Raw genomic sequence first — 20,123 nt, 5'->3', positions numbered from 1 at the left:
TACCTTAGTCAGGGAGGGAGAAGATCTTACACCTCCCTTCTTTTTACCCTTTTTCTTCTTTTTGGCGCCACGCTTACGCTTTTCCTCTAGCCACGCCCTATTATCCTCATCCATACTCTCATAATGGGAGGAGTCTGAGGACGTGGCACCTTCCTCTCTCTCGATCCTCCTGACCTCCTCATCCAGTACATCCTCCCCTGGGGCCTCAGCGACAGGTGTGGTCTCTAGGAGAGCGCCAGAGGTTGTCCCAGCAGCCCGAGACTCCCCCCGCTCTCTCTCCTGTTGACACTTCTCTAGACGCCTTAGCTGGGCAGGCGTCTTTTTCCTGTCTTTCTTCCCTGGCCCCTCCATTCCTCCACCTCTGCTAGTCCCCTCCCCAGCAGATTCAGCCTCATGGCTTTCATCCGCTGAGGCTGAGCCTGCATTAGCGAAGGAAAGAGGACAACGACTGTACGGGTGACCGAGATCACCACACAGGTTACACCTAATCTGTCCCGTACAGGATGCAGCGAGATGGCCGACACCCCCACACAACGCACACTTCTGCACGGTGCAGTTTGCGCTGAAATGTGTGGGGTCACCGCACCTGTGACACAGCCTAGGCTGCCCCCGGTAGAAGATCAGGATCCGATCCCTCCCCAGGAAGGCTGATGAAGGGATGTGGGCGACTGAGTTACCTGAACGCCTCAACTTCACCATGAAGGTCCAGGCCCCTGACCAGATACCAAACTCGTCACGATTTTTCTCTGGTAGTCCCAGTACCTCTCCATAACGATTCATCCAGGTCATGATGTCAAAGCAAGATAGTGATTCGTTACGGGTAAGAACGGTCACTTTCTTGAGTTCGCTCTGGCGGGACACTGCTTGCACAGCAAAGTCCCGCCACTTGGGCTCGTTGTATCTCAGCTCATAGTTGGACCAGAAGAGCTCAAGCCCCTCCGGCCGAACAAAGCTGATATCAAACTCAGATGTACCATAGGGATGGATCAAGGCAAAGATGTCAGCCGCCTTGAAGTCCATCTTCAGCAGCAGCTCAACTACCCGTGCCCGAGGGGGACACACATCACTGCCACGCCACCGAAGACGGACCACATTCCTACAGTTAGCACCCGGCCCGGTTGTCGGGAGCGACCATGATGTCTCCCTGCCTCTTTGCTCTCGGAAGGCAGACAGGCCGTGCCTCTCTATCCAAAACGACAAATCAACCTCCTGCCCCGCTACATTGATCGTCCATTCTCCCTTCTGTAAGGCCTGCAGGAGGCGCCGTTGCAAAAAGCCGTCCCCAGAGCCCAGAGACGAGGATGATGGAACCCTACTTCCCCCAGCAGCGACACTGGCATAGCTCTTAACGGGGGCCGCCACTGGGGGAGCAACCGGACCAACCCCTGCACCCACCACATTAACACTACCCACCTGCATGTTATACCCAGCCGCGCCACTCACACCACCAGTCACTCCATCACCCACCCCCAAAGCTGGCAAAGATTCTGCACCACTCACATTATCCACCACAACATTACTGACACCACTCACACTGGCTGGACCAGCAACAACATTAGCAGACAAGACCACCTCCGCATCTTCAGGCACAAGGGACGGGGGTCCCCCCGCAGCGCATCGCCCAGAGGGAACCCCAACTTGTGTCACACTTGTGCCCTCCACATCATCGGTAGCAGATGTTATTTTACTTTTCTTAGAGGAAGGTAGGAGTCGCCGCTGATCTTTGGCTGGTATGTGGCACCGCTGATCCCCACCTTCCTCAGCACTCCTCTGCAGACTGTCTCCAACACCAACACAAAATAGGACTTTAGGTTTGGGAGGTCCGGAGCCCTCAGCCTCAGCGACCCCTCCACGCTGCCGCCGCTCCATAACCAAGTGATCAGCGGCAACAGCATGAAGAGGCGCCGAGGCACCGGAAGCTGCCACCAGTGCCGGGCTATCCCCCCCTCCCACTGGGGGACGCACCACAGCACTGGATTTTGATGTTATCGCCACTGCCGAGCCGCCCTTACTGTCCGGCCTCGCGGCCGATGCCTCCTCTGCTCCCCCACTGTTACCACAAACAGAGACGGAGCCCATCGCCACATCAGATGTCACACCTGTAATCTCCCCGCTCCCTGGCACTGAGTCCACTGCAGGACCCGTGCTGGGCTGGGTAACGGGGCTCGCACAGTGAGCTGACCCTGCGGCCGACTCGGGTTTTACGGGGAGGGGACTGTAGACTAGACTCACCACTTCCACGGATTTGGTCTTCTTCTTTCGTGGTTTGCTGCCCCCGGTGCATCCTCCGGCAGATCGTCTCCAAAAGTAAAGTCCTGGAGGTGCACAGGGGACTCGAGCCGTCGGATCTCCTCCATCAGCGCCCCTCCCTGGTGGCTGTCACTATCCTCACCCGGGCCGGCAGAACCGCAGCCAGATGACATAGCCGCTTGTCCTGCAGGGGGCCCACTGCACGGTACCGGACTTTCCTCCTCCGTCTGACTCTCTGGCTGAAGCCCCATCAGCCGCCTCTGCTTTTCCTCCTCCATCTCCCGGAACCGCTCATCATTAAGAATTTTTTCTTTAAACGGACCGCTCCTCTCCAGCAGGTAAGCCTTCCTCTCCTCCAAGGCCTGGATGTCAGTCTGGAGCCTGGAAATCTCTGCCATAATCTGCTCCTTCTTCCTCTTTGGGGCAGAGCTTGCCCTGGCATGGGCGCACCTGAGCTCCTCCCGCAGCCTCCTCACCGTCTTGCTGGCTTCTTCGTACTCAGAGAGGTGGCCCAGAGCCCGGGAGGCATAGCTGGAAATAGATTCCCGGGTCCTCAGCATTCCCTAGCCCTCTTCACTGAGGTCAGCCTCACCTCTCTGAGCACTCAGCTTTCCTGCGGTATCCAGCTTTTCCGAAGTACCCAGCTTTCCCGAGGTATCCATCTTTTCTGAGGTCTTGCTGCTTTTTGAAGCCTTAGCTGGCCTGGGGGTACTTGGAGCAGCATTGCTGCTGTTCCTTGCAGATCTTCTTACCCCCAAGGCTTCCGCAGCGCTGGCCGGTTCCTGGCTACCCCTGCCTCCCGCCGGCCTAGACCGGGAAGCAGGAGCCTGGGACTTGCTGCCCTGGCTCATGCCTGAAAACCCACTCCCTCCCTGGGAGAGGAGAGAGCAGGCCCCAGGTGGAGGTGGTTTTCCCTGGAGCTCAGGAGCAGCAGCAGCACACAGCCTCTCACAGCAACAGACAGCTAACGAGCTAACGAGATACACCAGAGATGCACTCACTATTCTGCTGCTGGTGCAGTCACTGTGTACATACATGACCAGGGCCAGATTAAGGGTCCCAGCGGTATGGAGCACCTCATTTAGGATGGGGCCCCCCAGCTCGGCAGCCAATGCGGGGCCCCCTCCCGCAACAATATCTGTAAAATGATATCACATAGTTACACAGTTTCAAAGCTCTAGAGATATTAGAAACAATGGTATCTTTAGTTTTAGATAAATTCATACTTTTACTAAACGATTTCCAATTTTGTTCCATGACAAACTAAAAAATACTCCCGCCATATTATTACTGAATAATCATAAGACAAAACTGTTACCAAAAGAACTAACATAATTCCAATATTCCAAACAATAGCGCTACAATTTACAAAGGATCCCTCGAAACTGACCCATAGGATTACCACAACATGACCGGTATTACCAATAATTTACCAACTCTATTTACTGATGATCTTTACCACCATATTGTTATTATACAAACACCACCGAGCAAAGGGCAATATCACTAATGACACCTCTGTACAAGGCCCAAATTATAGCACTAAATCATGATTATTACCACTACATAATGACTACAATACTAAATGATAATCTACACACAGAGCAGTATGTACCAGCATATAGTGACCATATAGTAGTATATACCAGTCCTGCACAGAGGCCGCAGTGTCATCCAATCACTTACCTTTTGACGTCCCTGATGTTGTCTCTTCCCTCCTGTCTGATCTTCCAGGAGACTTCTTCCATCCAGGACTCTCTGCGGGTTTATAATACAGACATGGTTGGCATCATCCTATATACACCTCACACCTGACCCTTACATACACAACAACCACACTGTACCCCCACATATATCATATATACCCCTCACACTTCACCTAACCACACTGTGCCCCCACATATATCATATACACCCCTCACACCACAACTGACCACACTGTGCCCCCACATATATCATATATACCCCTCACACTACAACTGACCACACTGTACCCCACATATATCATATATACCCCTCACACCACAACTGACCACACTGTGCACCCCTATATATCATATATACCCCTCACATCACAACTGCCCACACTGTGCCCCCACATATATCATATATACTCCTCACACCACAACTGACCACACTGTGCCCCCACATATATCATATATACCCCTCACACCACAACTGACCACACTGTGCCCCCACATGTATCATATATAACCCTCACACCACAACTGACCACACTGTGCCCCCATATATCATATATACCCCTCACAACACAACTGCCCTCACTGTACCCCCACATATATCATATATACCCCTCACACCACAACTGACCACTGTGATCCCACATATATCATATATACCCCTCACACTACAACTGACCACACTGTGCCCCCACATATATCATATATACCCCTCACACCACAACTGACCACACTGTGCTCCACATATATCATATATACCCCTCACACTTCACCTAACCACACTGTGCCCCACATATATCATATAACCCTCACACCACAACTGACCACACTGTACCCCCACATATATCATATATACCCCTCATACCACAACGGACCACACTGTGCCCCCACATATATCATATATACCCCTCATACCACAACGGACCACACTGTGCCCCCACATATATCATATATACCCCTCACCCCACAACTGACCACACTGTGCCCCCACATATATCATATATACCCCTCACACCACAACTGTACACACTGTACCCCCACATATATCATATATACTCCTCACACCACAACTGACCACACTTTGCCCCCACATATATCATATACACCCCTCACACCACAACTGACCACACTGTGCCCTCACATATATCATATATACCCCTCACACCACAACTGACCAACCATACTGTGCCCCCACATACATCATATATACCCCTCACACCACAACTGACCACGCTGTACCCTCACATATATCATACATACCCCTCACACCACAACTGTACACACTGTGCCCCACATATATCATATACACCCCTCACACCACAGCTGACAACACTGTGCCCCCACATATATCATATACACCCCTCACACCACAACTGACCACACTGTGCCCTCACATATATCATATATACCCCTCACACCACAGCTGACAACACTGTGCCCCCACATATATCATATATACCCCTCATACCACAACTGACCGCAATGTGCACCCACACATATATCATATATAACCCTCACACCACAACTGACCACACTGTGCCCCCACATATATCATATATACCCCTCACACCACAGCTGACCACACTGTGCCCCCACATATATCATATATACCCCTCACACCACAACTGACCACACTGTGCCCCCACATATATCATATATACCCCTCACACCACAACTGACCACACTGTGCCCCCACATATATCATATATACCCCTCACACCACAACTGACCACACTGTACCCCCACATATTTCATATACACCCCTCACACCACAACTGACCACACTGTGCCCCCACATATATCATATATACCCCTCATACCACAACGGACCACACTGTGCCCCCACATATATCATATATACCCCTCACACCACAACTGACCACACTGTACTTCCACATATATCATATATACCCCTCATACCACAACTGACCACACCGTGCCCCACATATATCATATATACCCCTCACACCACAACTGTACACACTGAACCTCACATATATCATATGTACTCCTCACACACCACAACTGACCACACTGTGCCCCCACATATATCATATATACCCCTCACACCACAACTGACCACACTGTGCCCCCACATATATCATATATACCCCTCACACCACAACTGACCACACTGTACCCCCACATATTTCATATACACCCCTCACACCACAACTGACCACACTGTGCCCCCACATATATCATATATAACCCTCACACCACAACTGACCACACTGTGCCCCCACATATATCATACATACCCCTCACACCACAACTGACCACACTGTGCCCCCACATATATCATACATACCCCTCACACCACAACTGACCACACTGTGCTCTATCATATATCATATATACCCCTCACACCACTACTGACCACACTGTACCCCCCACATATATCATATATACCCCTCACACCACAACTGTCCACACTGTGCCCCCACATATATCATATATACCCCTCACACCACAACTGTACACACTGTGCCCCACATATATCATATATACCCCTCACACCACAACTGACCACACTGTGCCCCCACATATATCATATATACTCCTCACACCACAACTGACCACACTGTGCCCCCACATATATCATATATACCCCTCACACCACAACTGACCGCACTGTACCCCCACACATATATCATATATACCCCTCACACCACTACTGACCACACTGTGCCCCCACATATATCATATATACCCCTCACACCACAACTGACCACACTGTGCCCCCACATATATCATATATACCCCTCACACCACAACTGACCACACTGTGCCCCCACATATATCATATATACCCCTCACACCACAACTGACCACACATATTTAATATGAGCCTACAATGTGGAGTAGTGCCAACTTTATGGAAAACTTCGGTTATAGTTCCTATAAATAAAATCCCTCGACCGAAAACATTGAACGATTACAGACCAATAGCGCTGACCCCGGTGATCATGAAAATTCTAGAAAGACTTGTTATGCGACATTTATCCAGTGTAGTGAAGGATTTCGTAGACCCACTACAATTTGCATATAGGCGTGGGCTGGGAGTAGACGATGCATTAATTAATCTGTTACATAGAGTATGTGCCCATCTTGAATCCCCTAAAACAGAAGTACGCTTGACTTTTTTCGACTTTAGCAGCGCATTTAATACGATCATTCCAGCATTGCTAGAGTCTAAGCTGCAGGTTATGCAGATAGAACCGATCATGATCAAATGGCTGATGACTTATCTGCGCTGTAGACCACAGAGGGTCAGGTTGGGTGACACATGGTCTGATGAGGTGGTGTGCAGTACGGGGGCCCCCCAGGGTACTGTGTTAGCTCCTTTTTTGTTTATTTTATACACCTCGGATTTTAGGAAAAATGATTCGTCCTGTTTCCTTCAGAAGTACTCGGACGACTCGGTAATGGTGGGCTGTATCACAGAGGGGGACGACAGTGAATATCGAGAATCAGTGAAAACATTTACTGAATGGTGCAGCTCAAACGGTCTCGTACTAAACGTAAATAAGACAAAAGAATTGGTTATTGACTTTTCAAGGAAAAAGGGCGTTATGCCCAAACCTCTTAGTATAGCTGGGACAGAAGTGGAGCAGGTTGGTAGCTATAAATATTTGGGCGTAATAATTGACAATAAATTAAGCTGGCATGAGCACATAGAAAAGGTATCCAGACGTGCAAATAGTAATCTATTTTTTTTACGCAGACTAAGGGCATTTGACATCCCAAGGACTATGATGGTCAGTTTTTATAATACGGTTATGGTGAGTGCATTTGCATTTGCCCTAGTGGCTTGGGGCAATTGTATCTCTAGTAGGGATTGTCAAAAGATGGATAAAATAATTAAGAAAGCCTCCTCGATAGTAGGCCTGCAATTTGATAGATGGAAGGAACTTGTACAGTGTGGGATGATAAAGAAATTGGAAAAAATTAGAAATAATAGTGACCACCCAATGCATGGTGTAGTGCAAGTGCAGATTAGTGGTTTTAGCTCTCGTTTTATTCTTTTGCGTTGCAGGTCGGAGAGATTTAAAAAGACATTTATACCGGCCGCTCTCGAGCTATCGAATATCCTACTTAGGGGAGAAATAGGGATGTTTTAAAAAGTGAGATTATTGGAAAATGGGTACCATTTTATTACTTTATCATCTATTCGAGTAACTATTTATCGAATATGGGTGAAATTTTATTCATATTTATTGTATTGGTGTTTTTATTCTGTTATATGGTATACGTGATTATGTTGTTATGTGAGTATATATGTGATGTCTTGTCAATTTGATGTACTGCGGAGGTGACACTTTAAGTTCCCGTTTGGGATAATAAAGTATAAAGTATAAAGTGCCCCCACATATATCATATATACCCCTCACACCACAACTGACCGCACTGTCCCGCCCATATAATTGATTGGTTTATATGCTGTTGCCCCCCCCCCCCAATTGATTGGTTTATATGCTGTTGCCCCCCCCCCAATTGATTGGTTTATATGCTGTTGCCCCCCCCCCAATTGATTGGTTTATATGCTGTTGCCCCCCCCCCAATTGATTGGTTTATATGCAGATGCTCCCCTTAATTAGTTGATATGCTGCTGCCCGCCTCACAATTAACTATTTAATATTCAGCCCCACCACAATTAATTATTTTAAATATTTAGGCCGCCACCATCTATTACTGCTGTTCTAAATGAAAAGAAATAAAACCTTATACTCACCTCGGGTCCCCGTCTTGTTTCTTCTTGCCGTGTCCGGACAGGAAAGGGTGCGCGGCCGCGTGACGACGTCATCACGCGGCCGCGCATCCTAGTGCATGGAGCGATGTGCGCCGGGGTTGTCTTCCGGCCACATCGCTCCAGTTATAGTGCTCGAGCGGCCGGAAACGGTCGCATCGAGCACTATACAGTGACGGGCAGGAGCTTCCGGTCCGGACGGACGGAGGCCCCTGCCCGACTGCCGATATGCCCGCCGGGGGCCCCAGCAGGAGCTTAATCATTGGCGCTATTGGAGTGCCAGGCCGGGGGCCCCTAAGCAATAAATCTGGATCCGGGGGCCCGGCGCTGGCGCTCCAAGAGCGCCAATGAGGATCCGGCTCTGTACATGACATTACTTATCCTGTAATGATCCTGAGTTACATCCTGTATCATACCCCAGAGCTGCACTCACTATTCTGCTGCTGGTGCAGTCACTGTACATACATGACATTACTTATCCTGTACTGATCCTGAGTTACATCCTGTATTATACCCCAGAGCTGCACTCACTATTCTGCTGCTGGTGCAGTCACTGTGTACATACATGGCATTACTTATCCTGTACTGATCCTGAGTTACATCCTGTATTATACCCAGAGCTGCACTCACTATTCTGCTGGTGGTGCAGTCACTGTGTACATACATGACATTACTTATCCTGTACTGATCCTGAGTTACATCCTGTATTATACCCAGAGCTGCACTCACTATTCTGCTGGTGGTGCAGTCACTGTGTACATACATGACATTACTTATCCTGTACTGATCCTGAGTTACATCCAGTATTATACCCCAGAGCTGCACTCACTATTCTGCTGCTGGTGCAGTCACTGTGTACATACATGACATTACTTATCCTGTACTGATCCTGAGTTACCTCCTGTATTATACTCCAGAGCTGCACTCACTATTCTGCTGCTGGTGCAGTCACTGTGTACATACATGACATTACTTATCCTGTACTGATCCTGAGTTACCTCCTGTATTATACTCCAGAGCTGCACTCAGTATTCTGCTGCTGGTGCAGTCACTGTGTACATACATGACATTACTTATCCTGTACTGATCCTGAGTTACCTCCTGTATTATACTCCAGAGCTGCACTCACTATTCTGCTGCTGGTGCAGTCACTGTGTACATACATGACATTACTTATCCTGTACTGATCCTGAGTTACCTCCTGTATTATACTCCAGAGCTGCACTCACTATTCTGCTGCTGGTGCAGTCACTGTGTACATACATGACATTACTTATCCTGTACTGATCCTGAGTTACCTCCTGTATTATACTCCAGAGCTGCACTCACTATTCTGCTGCTGGTGCAGTCACTGTGTACATACATGACATTACTTATCCTGTACTGATCCTGAGTTACCTCCTGTATTATACTCCAGAGCTGCACTCAGTATTCTGCTGCTGGTGCAGTCACTGTGTACATACATGACATTACTTATCCTGTACTGATCCTGAGTTACATCCTGTATTATACTCCAGAGCTGCACTCACTATTCATTTAATTTTTTTCATTTTATATTAACCCTTTGTGTTAAATGTATATTTCTCAGCCCTGAAGAAAGCCTTTTCTGAAAATGCCGACATCCAAGAACTGGCAAAGGAAAATTTCATCATGCTCAATCTCATGGTAGGTGACTCTTTCCTTGTGATGTAAGGAATGGGAATCGTGCACCTAAAATGTCCCTTATAGATTTAAATGGTAAAATTTTTTAAAATACATCAATTTCCATTCTGCAACATTTTTTGAACAAGAACTTTCTCCACTGGTATAATCCTCCGTTTTTGTGGAATAATATGTACGTAACACAGAGACAAAATCGCCACACCCCTTTTGTAGCATCATCACATGTATTCTAGTTTTTGACTTTCCATTTCCTTACATGTTGCATAGTTTTTAGTTTCAGCATCACATAACACTTAGTTATAATTTTTTTTTTTTTTAGCACGAGACTTCCGATAAAAACATGGCCCCGGATGGTCAGTACGTGCCCCGGATCATGTTCATAGGTAAGGATGTCGCCTTCATATATTACTAGTGGCTTAGGCTGCTGCAGCTATGTACATTACCTTTAAGGTGAGACTCCTTTAAGAAGAGCTTATCACCACCTCTCTTTATCGTATGATCCATTTCGTTCCACTAATTCTGGAACAGTTGGAATTTTTTCGATAGCCCTTACCATTCCCAAGAAATCAGTGTTCTTAGTTTTAGCATCTAATATGCTAATTTGGTTCCATACTCTGAAGTGGGTGGTACCATGCTTTCGGCTCCACCTACCAGACAGTAAAGCACCTACTTGGTGATGAAATTAAAAACCTTGATTGCTCGGCAATGGTGAGGGCTAGAGAAAAAAATCCAACTGTGTCGGAATCAGCAGAGTGGAGTCTATTAAATGATGCAAAGAAGTGGAGATGGTGGAGGTCCCCTTTAAGTTGTTGCATTATGTGCTGGTCTCAAGTAGATGTGAACTAGAGCCTCTTTATAACCACCTCATGACTCCTTTGCCGTCTTCTGATGCTACTGTATCACTCGGATCACTGATCTATCACACACCACGTCTTCTTCCTGCAGATCCCTCCCTTACGGTCCGAGCCGACATCACCGGTCGCTATTCCAATCGCCGCTACACCTACGAACCACAAGATATAACATTGTGTAAGTCCCATCTTCTCATCTACAAATATACCAAGAATGATCTATTATACTGCAGAGCTGCAATCACAATTCTGCCAATTGTTAATGGAAACAGTCAGCGACACGCCCCCTCACTACTTAGCTGATGGTTTATAATGCAGTAACATCAGACGTCTCTTATGATGGAATGGTTCAAATATCCAAGTTTTTAAAGGGTCGTTCCATCCAGGAAACCTTGTAGCCAGATCGGGGTGTAACATAAAGTATCTGATCCTTCTATTCTTTCCCTTAGTGCTTGAAAACATGAATAAAGCGGTAAAACTTCTTCAGACCGAGCTATGAGGCGCCAGCACCCAGGGTGGGCTCCGGGGGGGCCCATGAAGATGACCTGTGGTGGTCTCTGCAAGTCACTGTAGACTCCATATTGTGAGGAGCAATTGTGGAAGGATTATCAAGAAAGAATCAAATCAGGAACCAATAAAATCATTTTGTATTTTACAATGTCTGCCTGTCTATACTATCTGTGTGCTGTGTGCAGAGTCTCCAGTGTATCCTATGAGATGTAACATCACACTGCCTGTCTATACTATCTGTGTGCTGTGTGCAGAGTCTCCAGTGTATCCTATGAGATGTGACATCACACTGCCTGTCTATACTATCTGTGTGTGCTGTGTGCAGGGTCTCCAGTGTATCCTATGAGATGTAACATCACACTGCCTGTCTATACTATCTGTGTGCTGTGTGCAGAGTCTCCAGTGTATCCTATGAGATGTGACATCACACTGCCTGTCTATACTATCTGTGTGCTGTGTGCAGGGTCTCCAGTGTATCCTATGAGATGTGACATCACACTGCCTGTCTATACTATCTGTGTGCTGTGTGCAGAGTCTCCAGTGTATCCTATGAGATGTGACATCCCACCGCCTGTCTATACTATCTGTGTGTGCTGTGTGCAGGGTCTCCAGTGTATCCTATGAGATGTAACATCACACTGCCTGTCTATACTATCTGTGTGCTGTGTGCAGAGCCTCCAGTGTATCCTATGAGATATAACATCACACTGCCTGTCTATACTATCTGTGTGCTGTGTGCAGAGCCTCCAGTGTATCCTATGAGATATAACATCACACTGCCTGTCTATACTATCTGTGTGCTGTGTGCAGAGCCTCCAGTGGATCCTATGAGATGTGACATCACACTGCCTGTCTATACTATCTGTGTGCTGTGTGCAGAGTCTCCAGTGTATCCTATGAGATGTAACATCACACTGCCTGTCTATACTATCTGTGTGCTGTGTGCAGAGTCTCCAGTGTATCCTATGAGATGTGACATCACACTGCCTGTCTATACTATCTGTGTGCTTTGTGCAGAGTCTCCAGTGTATCCAATGAGATGTAGTATCACACTGCCTGTCTATACTATCTGTGTGCTGTGTGCAGAGTCTCCAGTGTATCCTATGAGATGTAACATCACACTGCCTGTCTATACTATCTGTGTGCTGTGTGCAGAGTCTCCAGTGTATCCTATGAGATGTGACATCACACTGCCTGTCTATACTATCTGTGTGTGCAGAGTCTCCAGTGTATCCTATGAGATGTAACATCACACTGCCTGTCTATACTATCTGTGTGCTGTGTGCAGAGTCTCCAGTGTATCCTATGAGATGTGACATCACACTGCCTGTCTATACTATCTGTGTGCTGTGTGCAGAGTCTCCAGTGTATCCTATGAGATGTAGTATCACACTGCCTGTCTATACTATCTGTGTGTGCTGTGTGCAGAGTCTCCAGTGTATCCTATGAGATGTGACATCACACTGCCTGTCTATACTATCTGTGTGCTGTGTGCAGGGTCTCCAGTGTATCCTATGAGATGTAACATCACACTGCCTGTCTATACTATCTGTGTGTGCTGTGTGCAGGGTCTCCAGTGTATCCTATGAGATGTCACATCACACTGCCTGTCTATACTATCTGTGTGCTGTGTGCAGGGTCTCCAGTGTATCCTATGAGATGTGACATCACACTGCCTGTCTATACTATCTGTGTGTGCTGTGTGCAGGGTCTCCAGTGTATCCTATGAGATGTGACATCACACTGCCTGTCTATACTATCTGTGTGTGCTGTGTTCAGAGTCTCCAGTGTATCCTATGAGATGTGACATCACACTGCCTGTCTATACTATCTGTGTGTGCTGTGTGCAGGGTCTCCAGTGTATCCTATGAGATGTGACATCACACTGCCTGTCTATACTATCTGTGTGTGCTGTGTGCAGGGTCTCCAGTGTATCCTATGGGATGTGACATCACACTGCCTGTATATACTATCTGTGTGCTGTGTGCAGAGCCTCCAGTGTATCCTATGAGATGTGACATCACACTGCCTGTCTATACTATCTGTGTGCTGTGTGCAGAGCCTCCAGTGTATCCTATGAGATGTGACATCACACTGCCTGTCTATACTATCTGTGTGCTGTGTGCAGAGCCTCCAGTGTATCCTATGAGATGTAACATCACACTGCCTGTCTATACTATCTGTGTGCTGTGTGCAGAGTCTCCAGTGTATCCTATGAGATGTAACATCACACTGCCTGTCTATACTATCTGTGTGCAGTTTCCAGTGTATCCTATGAGATGTAACATCACACTGCCTGTCTATACTATCTGTGTGCAGTCTCCAGTGTATCCTATGAGATGTAACATTACACTGCCTGTCTATACTATCTGTGTGCTGTGTGCAGAGTCTCCAGTGTATCCTATGAGATGTAACATCACACTGCCTGTCTATACTATCTGTGTGCTGTGTGCAGAGTCTCCAGTGTATCCTATGAGATGTAACATCACACTGCCTGTCTATACTATCTGTGTGCTGTGTGCAGAGTCTCCAGTGTATCCTATGAGATGTAGTATCACACTGCCTGTCTATACTATCTGTGTGTGCTGTGTGCAGAGTCTCCAGTGTATCCTATGAGATGTGACATCACACTGCCCGTCTATACTATCTGTGTGCTGTGTGCAGGGTCTCCAGTGTATCCTATGAGATGTAACATCACACTGCCTGTCTATACTATCTGTGTGTGCTGTGTGCAGGGTCTCCAGTGTATCCTATGAGATGTCACATCACACTGCCTGTCTATACTATCTGTGTGCTGTGTGCAGGGTCTCCAGTGTATCCTATGAGATGTGACATCACACTGCCTGTCTATACTATCTGTGTGTGCTGTGTGCAGGGTCTCCGGTGTATCCTATGAGATGTGACATCACACTGCCTGTCTATACTATCTGTGTGTGCTGTGTGCAGAGTCTCCAGTGTATCCTATGAGATGTGACATCACACTGCCTGTCTATACTATCTGTGTGTGCTGTGTGCAGGGTCTCCAGTGTATCCTATGAGATGTGACATCACACTGCCTGTCTATACTATCTGTGTGTGCTGTGTGCAGAGCCTCCAGTGTATCCTATGAGATGTGACATCACACTGCCTGTCTATACTATCTGTGTGCTGTGTGCAGAGCCTCCAGTGTATCCTATGAGATGTGACATCACACTGCCTGTCTATACTATCTGTGTGCTGTGTGCAGGGTCTCCAGTGTATCCTATGAGATGTGACATCACACTGCCTGTCTATACTATATGTGTGCTGTGTGCAGAGTCTCCAGTGTATCCTATGAGATGTGACATCACACTGCCTGTCTATACTATCTGTGTGCTGTGTGCAGAGTCTCCAGTGTATCCTATGAGATGTGACATCACACTGCCTGTCTATACTATCTGTGTGCTGTGTGCAGAGTCTCCAGTGTATCCTATGAGATGTGACATCACACTGCCTGTCTATACTATCTGTGTGTGCAGTGTGCAGAGTCTCCAGTGTATCCTATGAGAGGTAACATCACACTGCCTGTCTATACTATCTGTGTGTGCTGTGTGCAGGGTCTCCAGTGTATCCTATGAGATGTCACATCATACTGCCTGTCTATACTATCTGTGTGCTGTGTGCAGAGTCTCCAGTGTATCCTATGAGATGTAACATCACACTGCCTGTCTATACTATCTGTGTGCTGTGTGCAGGGTCTCCAGTGTATCCTATGAGATGTGACATCACACTGCCTGTATATACTATCTGTGTGCTGTGTGCAGAGTCTCCAGTGTATCCTATGAGATGTAACATCACACTGCCTGTCTATACTATCTGTGTGCTGTGTGCAGAGTCTCCAGTGTATCCTATGAGATGTGACATCACACTGCCTGTCTATACTATCTGTGTGCTGTGTGCAGAGTCTCCAGTGTATCCTATGAGATGTGACATCACACTGCCTGTCTATACTATCTGTGTGTGCTGTGTGCAGAGTCTCCAGTGTATCCTATGAGATGTAACATCACACTGCCTGTCTATACTATCTGTGTGCTGTGTGCAGGGTCTCCAGTGTATCCTATGAGATGTAACATCACACTGCCTGTCTATACTATCTGTGTGCTGTGTGCAGTCTCCAGTGTATCCTATGAGATGTGACATCACACTGCCTGTCTATACTATCTGTGTGTGCAGAGTCTCCAGTGTATCCTATGAGATGTAACATCACACTTCCTGTCTATACTATCTGTGTGCTGTGTGCAGGGTCTCCAGTGTATCCTATGAGATGTATCATCACACTGCCTGTCTATACTATCTGTGTGTGCTGTGTGCAGGGTCTCCAGTGTATCCTATGAGATGTAACATCACACTGCTTGTCTATACTATCTGTGTGTGCTGTGTGCAGAGTCTCCAGTGTATCCTATGAGATGTAACATCACACTGCCTGTCTATACTATCTGTGTGTGCTGTGTGCAGAGCCTCCAGTGTATCCTATGAGATGTCACATCACACTGCCTGTATATACTATCTGTGTGCTGTGTGCAGAGTCTCCAGTGTATCCTATGAGATGTGACATCACACTGCTTGTCTATACTATCTGTGTGCTGTGTGCAGAGTCTCCAGTGTATCCTATGAGATGTGACATCACACTGCCTGTCTATACTATCTGTGTGCTGTGTGCAGAGTCTCCAGTGTATCCTATGAGATGTGACATCACACTGCCTGTCTATACTATCTGTGTGCTGTGTGCAGGGTCTCCAGTGTATCCTATGAGATGGGACATCACACTGCCTGTCTATACCATCTGTGTGCTGTGTGCAGAGTCTCCAGTGTATCCTATGAGATGGGACATCACACTGCCTGTCTATCTGTGTGCTGTGTGCAGAGCCTCCAGTGTATCCTATGAGATGTGACATCACACTGCCTGTCTATACTATCTGTGTGTGCTGTGTGCAGAGTCTCCAGTGTATCCTATGAGATGTAACATCACACTGCCTGTCTATACTATCTGTGTGCTGTGTGCAGGGTCTCCAGTGTATCCTATGAGATTTGACATCACACTGTCTGTCTATACTATCTGTGTGCTGTGTGCAGAGTCTCCAGTGTATCCTATGAGATGTAACATCACACTGCCTGTCTATACTATCTGTGTGTGCTGTGTGCAGGGTCTCCAGTGTATCCTATGAGATGTGACATCACACTGCCTGTCTATACTATCTGTGTGTGCTGTGTGCAGAGTCTCCAGTGTATCCTATGAGATGTGACATCACACTGCCTGTCTATACTATCTGTGTGCTGTGTGCAGGGTCTCCAGTGTATCCTATGAGATGTGACATCACACTGCCTGTCTATACTATCTGTGTGCTGTGTGCAGAGTCTCCAGTGTATCCTATGAGATGTGACATCACACTGCCTGTCTATACTATCTGTGTGCTGTGTGCAGAGTCTCCAGTGTATCCTATGAGATGTGACATCACACTGCCTGTCTATACTATCTGTGTGCAGAGTCTCCAGTGTATCCTATGAGATGTGACATCACACTGCCTGTCTATACTATCTGTGTGCTGTGTGCAGAGCCTCCAGTGTATCCTATGAGGCTTCTGATTTAGCAATCCCCCTCCAACCATTTTTCACAATCAATCCCCCCTCTCACCAGGACCTGTAATTTTAGCCCCACAGATTGTATCAGCTTCCTACAATGGGATTAGTAAGTAACATCTGAGCTGTAATCCCTGTAAATCTGAGTAGAATGTTCCTGATCTCTGGACCGTGGGCAGGTAAACTGGCGGAACAGGATCTGGTGCCGTATCCGTCTCAGCCGGCGCAGGGTGTTGGCCGCTCCAGCAGATGTTAACTCTGACAACCTCCATATATTTCCTAGTATGACACAGACAAATATTTGTACAAGACGAGAACAAAGACGATGTCGTCCGGGTGAGAGTGTTGTAGCAGAGTTTAGGACACCTCATCGCTCCGGCTGGGACACGACACTCTGCAGACGTCGTCACAGTAGCATCGCGTCAGCGTAGAAGGTTCTTTAGTGCTGAGGTGTCCCTGGAGAGCCCTGGCTCAGCTGGGCTTAGACCTACTGGTCCCTGGTCGGGTCCCGGTCCATTGGTGCTCAGGCCATGGGACCCCAACTCCAACTGCCTTCTCTTTGCCTTGTGCTGCGTTCCCAACCTGACCCTTCTCCCGTAGGCTTCAGCTACAGTCTCCACTAGGGGTGACTCTATGGCTTTAACCCCTCCCCCTGGACTCTCACACAGGGTCCTATAATCTCATGGTGACCCCCACTGAATCTAGAGGTCACCATCTCAGTCACCCATTACATGGACTCACCACAAGGGGAAGAATAAGCTCCTCTCACCAATGATGATTAGGGAAGTAATCACACTGTCCTCCCAGCAGTCACAGATAGTTATGGCTCTATCTGCCCATGTGATGCTGCGCTGAGGCATCATGGATAATAGCAAAAAGATGGCAAAAACAATGGGGATTGTATCTGATAAGACCAAGTGCTGGACATCTACTGGGTCAGAACCATAGCAAGAGAAGAAGTCATGAGACACTATCATTCTCTACCCCAGGAGCTCCACATATTACACTGGGATGGAATTTATAACATGTGTTTTGTTTGATCAGGACCTTATTAATCTGTTAAAAGTTGTAAAAATGCAGCCAAAATACACGATCACAATCTAACACAAATAAACAGAGGGGCCAAACTGTGATACTACACGTCACATACCGCCAACTACTGTATATCCACTGCTGCCGGAGCATCCAAATATACATCCATATAGAGAGAGCAGTATTATAGTAGTTATAGTCTTGTACATAGGGGGCAGTATTATAGTAGTTATATTCCTGTACATAGGGGGCAGTATTATAGTAGTTATATTCCTGTACATAGGGGGCAGTATTATAGTAGTTATATTCCTGTACATAGGGGGCAGTATTATAGTAGTTATATTCCTGTACATAGGGGGCAGTATTATAGTAGTTATATTCCTGTACATAGGGGGCAGTAGTATAGTAGTTATAGTCGTGTACATAGAGGGCAGTATTATAGTAGTTATATTCTTGTACATAGGGGCAGTATTATAGTAGTTATATTCTTGTACATAGGGGGCAGTATTATAGTAGTTATATTCTTGTACATAGGGGCAGTATTATAGTAGTTATATTCTTGTACATAGGGGCAGTATTATAGTAGTTATATTCTTGTACATAGGGGGCAGTATTATAGTAGTTATATTCTTGTACATAGGGGGCAGTATTATAGTAGTTATATTCCTGTACATAGGGGGCAGTATTATAGTAGTTATATTCCTGTACATAGGGGGCAGTATTATAGTAGTTATATTCCTGTACATAGGGGGCAGTATTATAGTAGTTATATTCCTGTACATAGGGGGCAGTAGTATAGTAGTTATAGTCGTGTACATAGAGGGCAGTATTATAGTAGTTATATTCTTGTACATAGGGGCAGTATTCTAGTAGTTATATTCTTGTACATAGGGGGCAGTATTATAGTAGTTATATTCTTGTACATAGGGGCAGTATTATAGTAGTTATATTCTTGTACATAGGGGCAGTATTATAGTAGTTATATTCTTGTACATAGGGGGCAGTATTATAGTAGTTATATTCCTGTACATAGGGGGCAGTATTATAGTAGTTATATTCCTGTACATAGGGGGCAGTATTATAGTAGTTATATTCCTGTACATAGGGGCAGTATTATAGTAGTTATATTCTTGTACATAGGGGGCAGTATTATAGTAGTTATATTCTTGTACATAGGGGCAGTATTATAGTAGTTATATACCTGTACATAGGGGGGAGTATTATAGTAGTTATATTCTTGTACATAGGGGGCAGTATTATAGTAGTTATATTCTTGTACATAGGGGGCAGTATTATAGTAGTTATATTCCTGTACATAGGGGCAGTATTATAGTAGTTATATTCTTGTACATGGAGGGCAGTATTATAGTAGTTATATTCCTGTACATAGGAGGTAGTATTATAGTAGTTATATTCTTGTACATAGGGGGCAGTATTATAGTAGTTATATTCTTGTACATAGGAGGTAGTATTATAGTAGTTATATTCTTGTACATAGGGGGCAGTATTATAGTAGTTATATTCTTGTACATGGAGGGCAGTATTATAGTAGTTATATTCTTGTACATAGGAGGCAGTATTATAGTAGTTATAGTCTTGTACATGGAGGGCAGTATTATAGTAGTTATAGTCTTGTACATAGAGGTCAGTATTATAGTAGTTATATTCTTGTACATGGAGGGCAGTATTATAGTAGTTATATTCTTGTACATAGGGGGCAGTATTATAGTAGTTATATTCTTGTACATAGGGGGCAGTATTATAGTAGTTATA

The 20,123-nt window shown here is 46.3% G+C and overlaps 1 protein-coding gene across 2 annotated transcripts in view; it reads left to right on the top strand.

The window, feature by feature from the left end:
* The window catches only part of LOC140134300 (anterior gradient protein 3-like), a 28,086-nt gene extending 16,221 nt beyond the window's left edge, over positions 1-11,865 (top strand). For both annotated transcript variants that reach the window (XM_072154888.1, XM_072154889.1), the window contains exons 5-8: positions 10,289-10,365; positions 10,682-10,745; positions 11,308-11,391; positions 11,663-11,865. In XM_072154888.1, the coding sequence (XP_072010989.1) occupies positions 10,289-10,365; positions 10,682-10,745; positions 11,308-11,391; positions 11,663-11,712 (275 nt within the window). In that variant the 3' untranslated portion in view covers positions 11,713-11,865. The remainder of the gene's footprint in view (positions 1-10,288; positions 10,366-10,681; positions 10,746-11,307; positions 11,392-11,662) is intronic.
* The last annotated feature ends 8,258 nt before the right edge of the window (positions 11,866-20,123 follow it).

This window comes from Engystomops pustulosus, chromosome 5 (assembly GCF_040894005.1).
Source record: "Engystomops pustulosus chromosome 5, aEngPut4.maternal, whole genome shotgun sequence".
Taxonomy (NCBI): domain Eukaryota; kingdom Metazoa; phylum Chordata; class Amphibia; order Anura; family Leptodactylidae; genus Engystomops; species Engystomops pustulosus.
The sequence above is the reverse complement of the archived record's forward strand: the minus strand, read 5'-3'. Positions and strand labels throughout refer to the sequence as shown.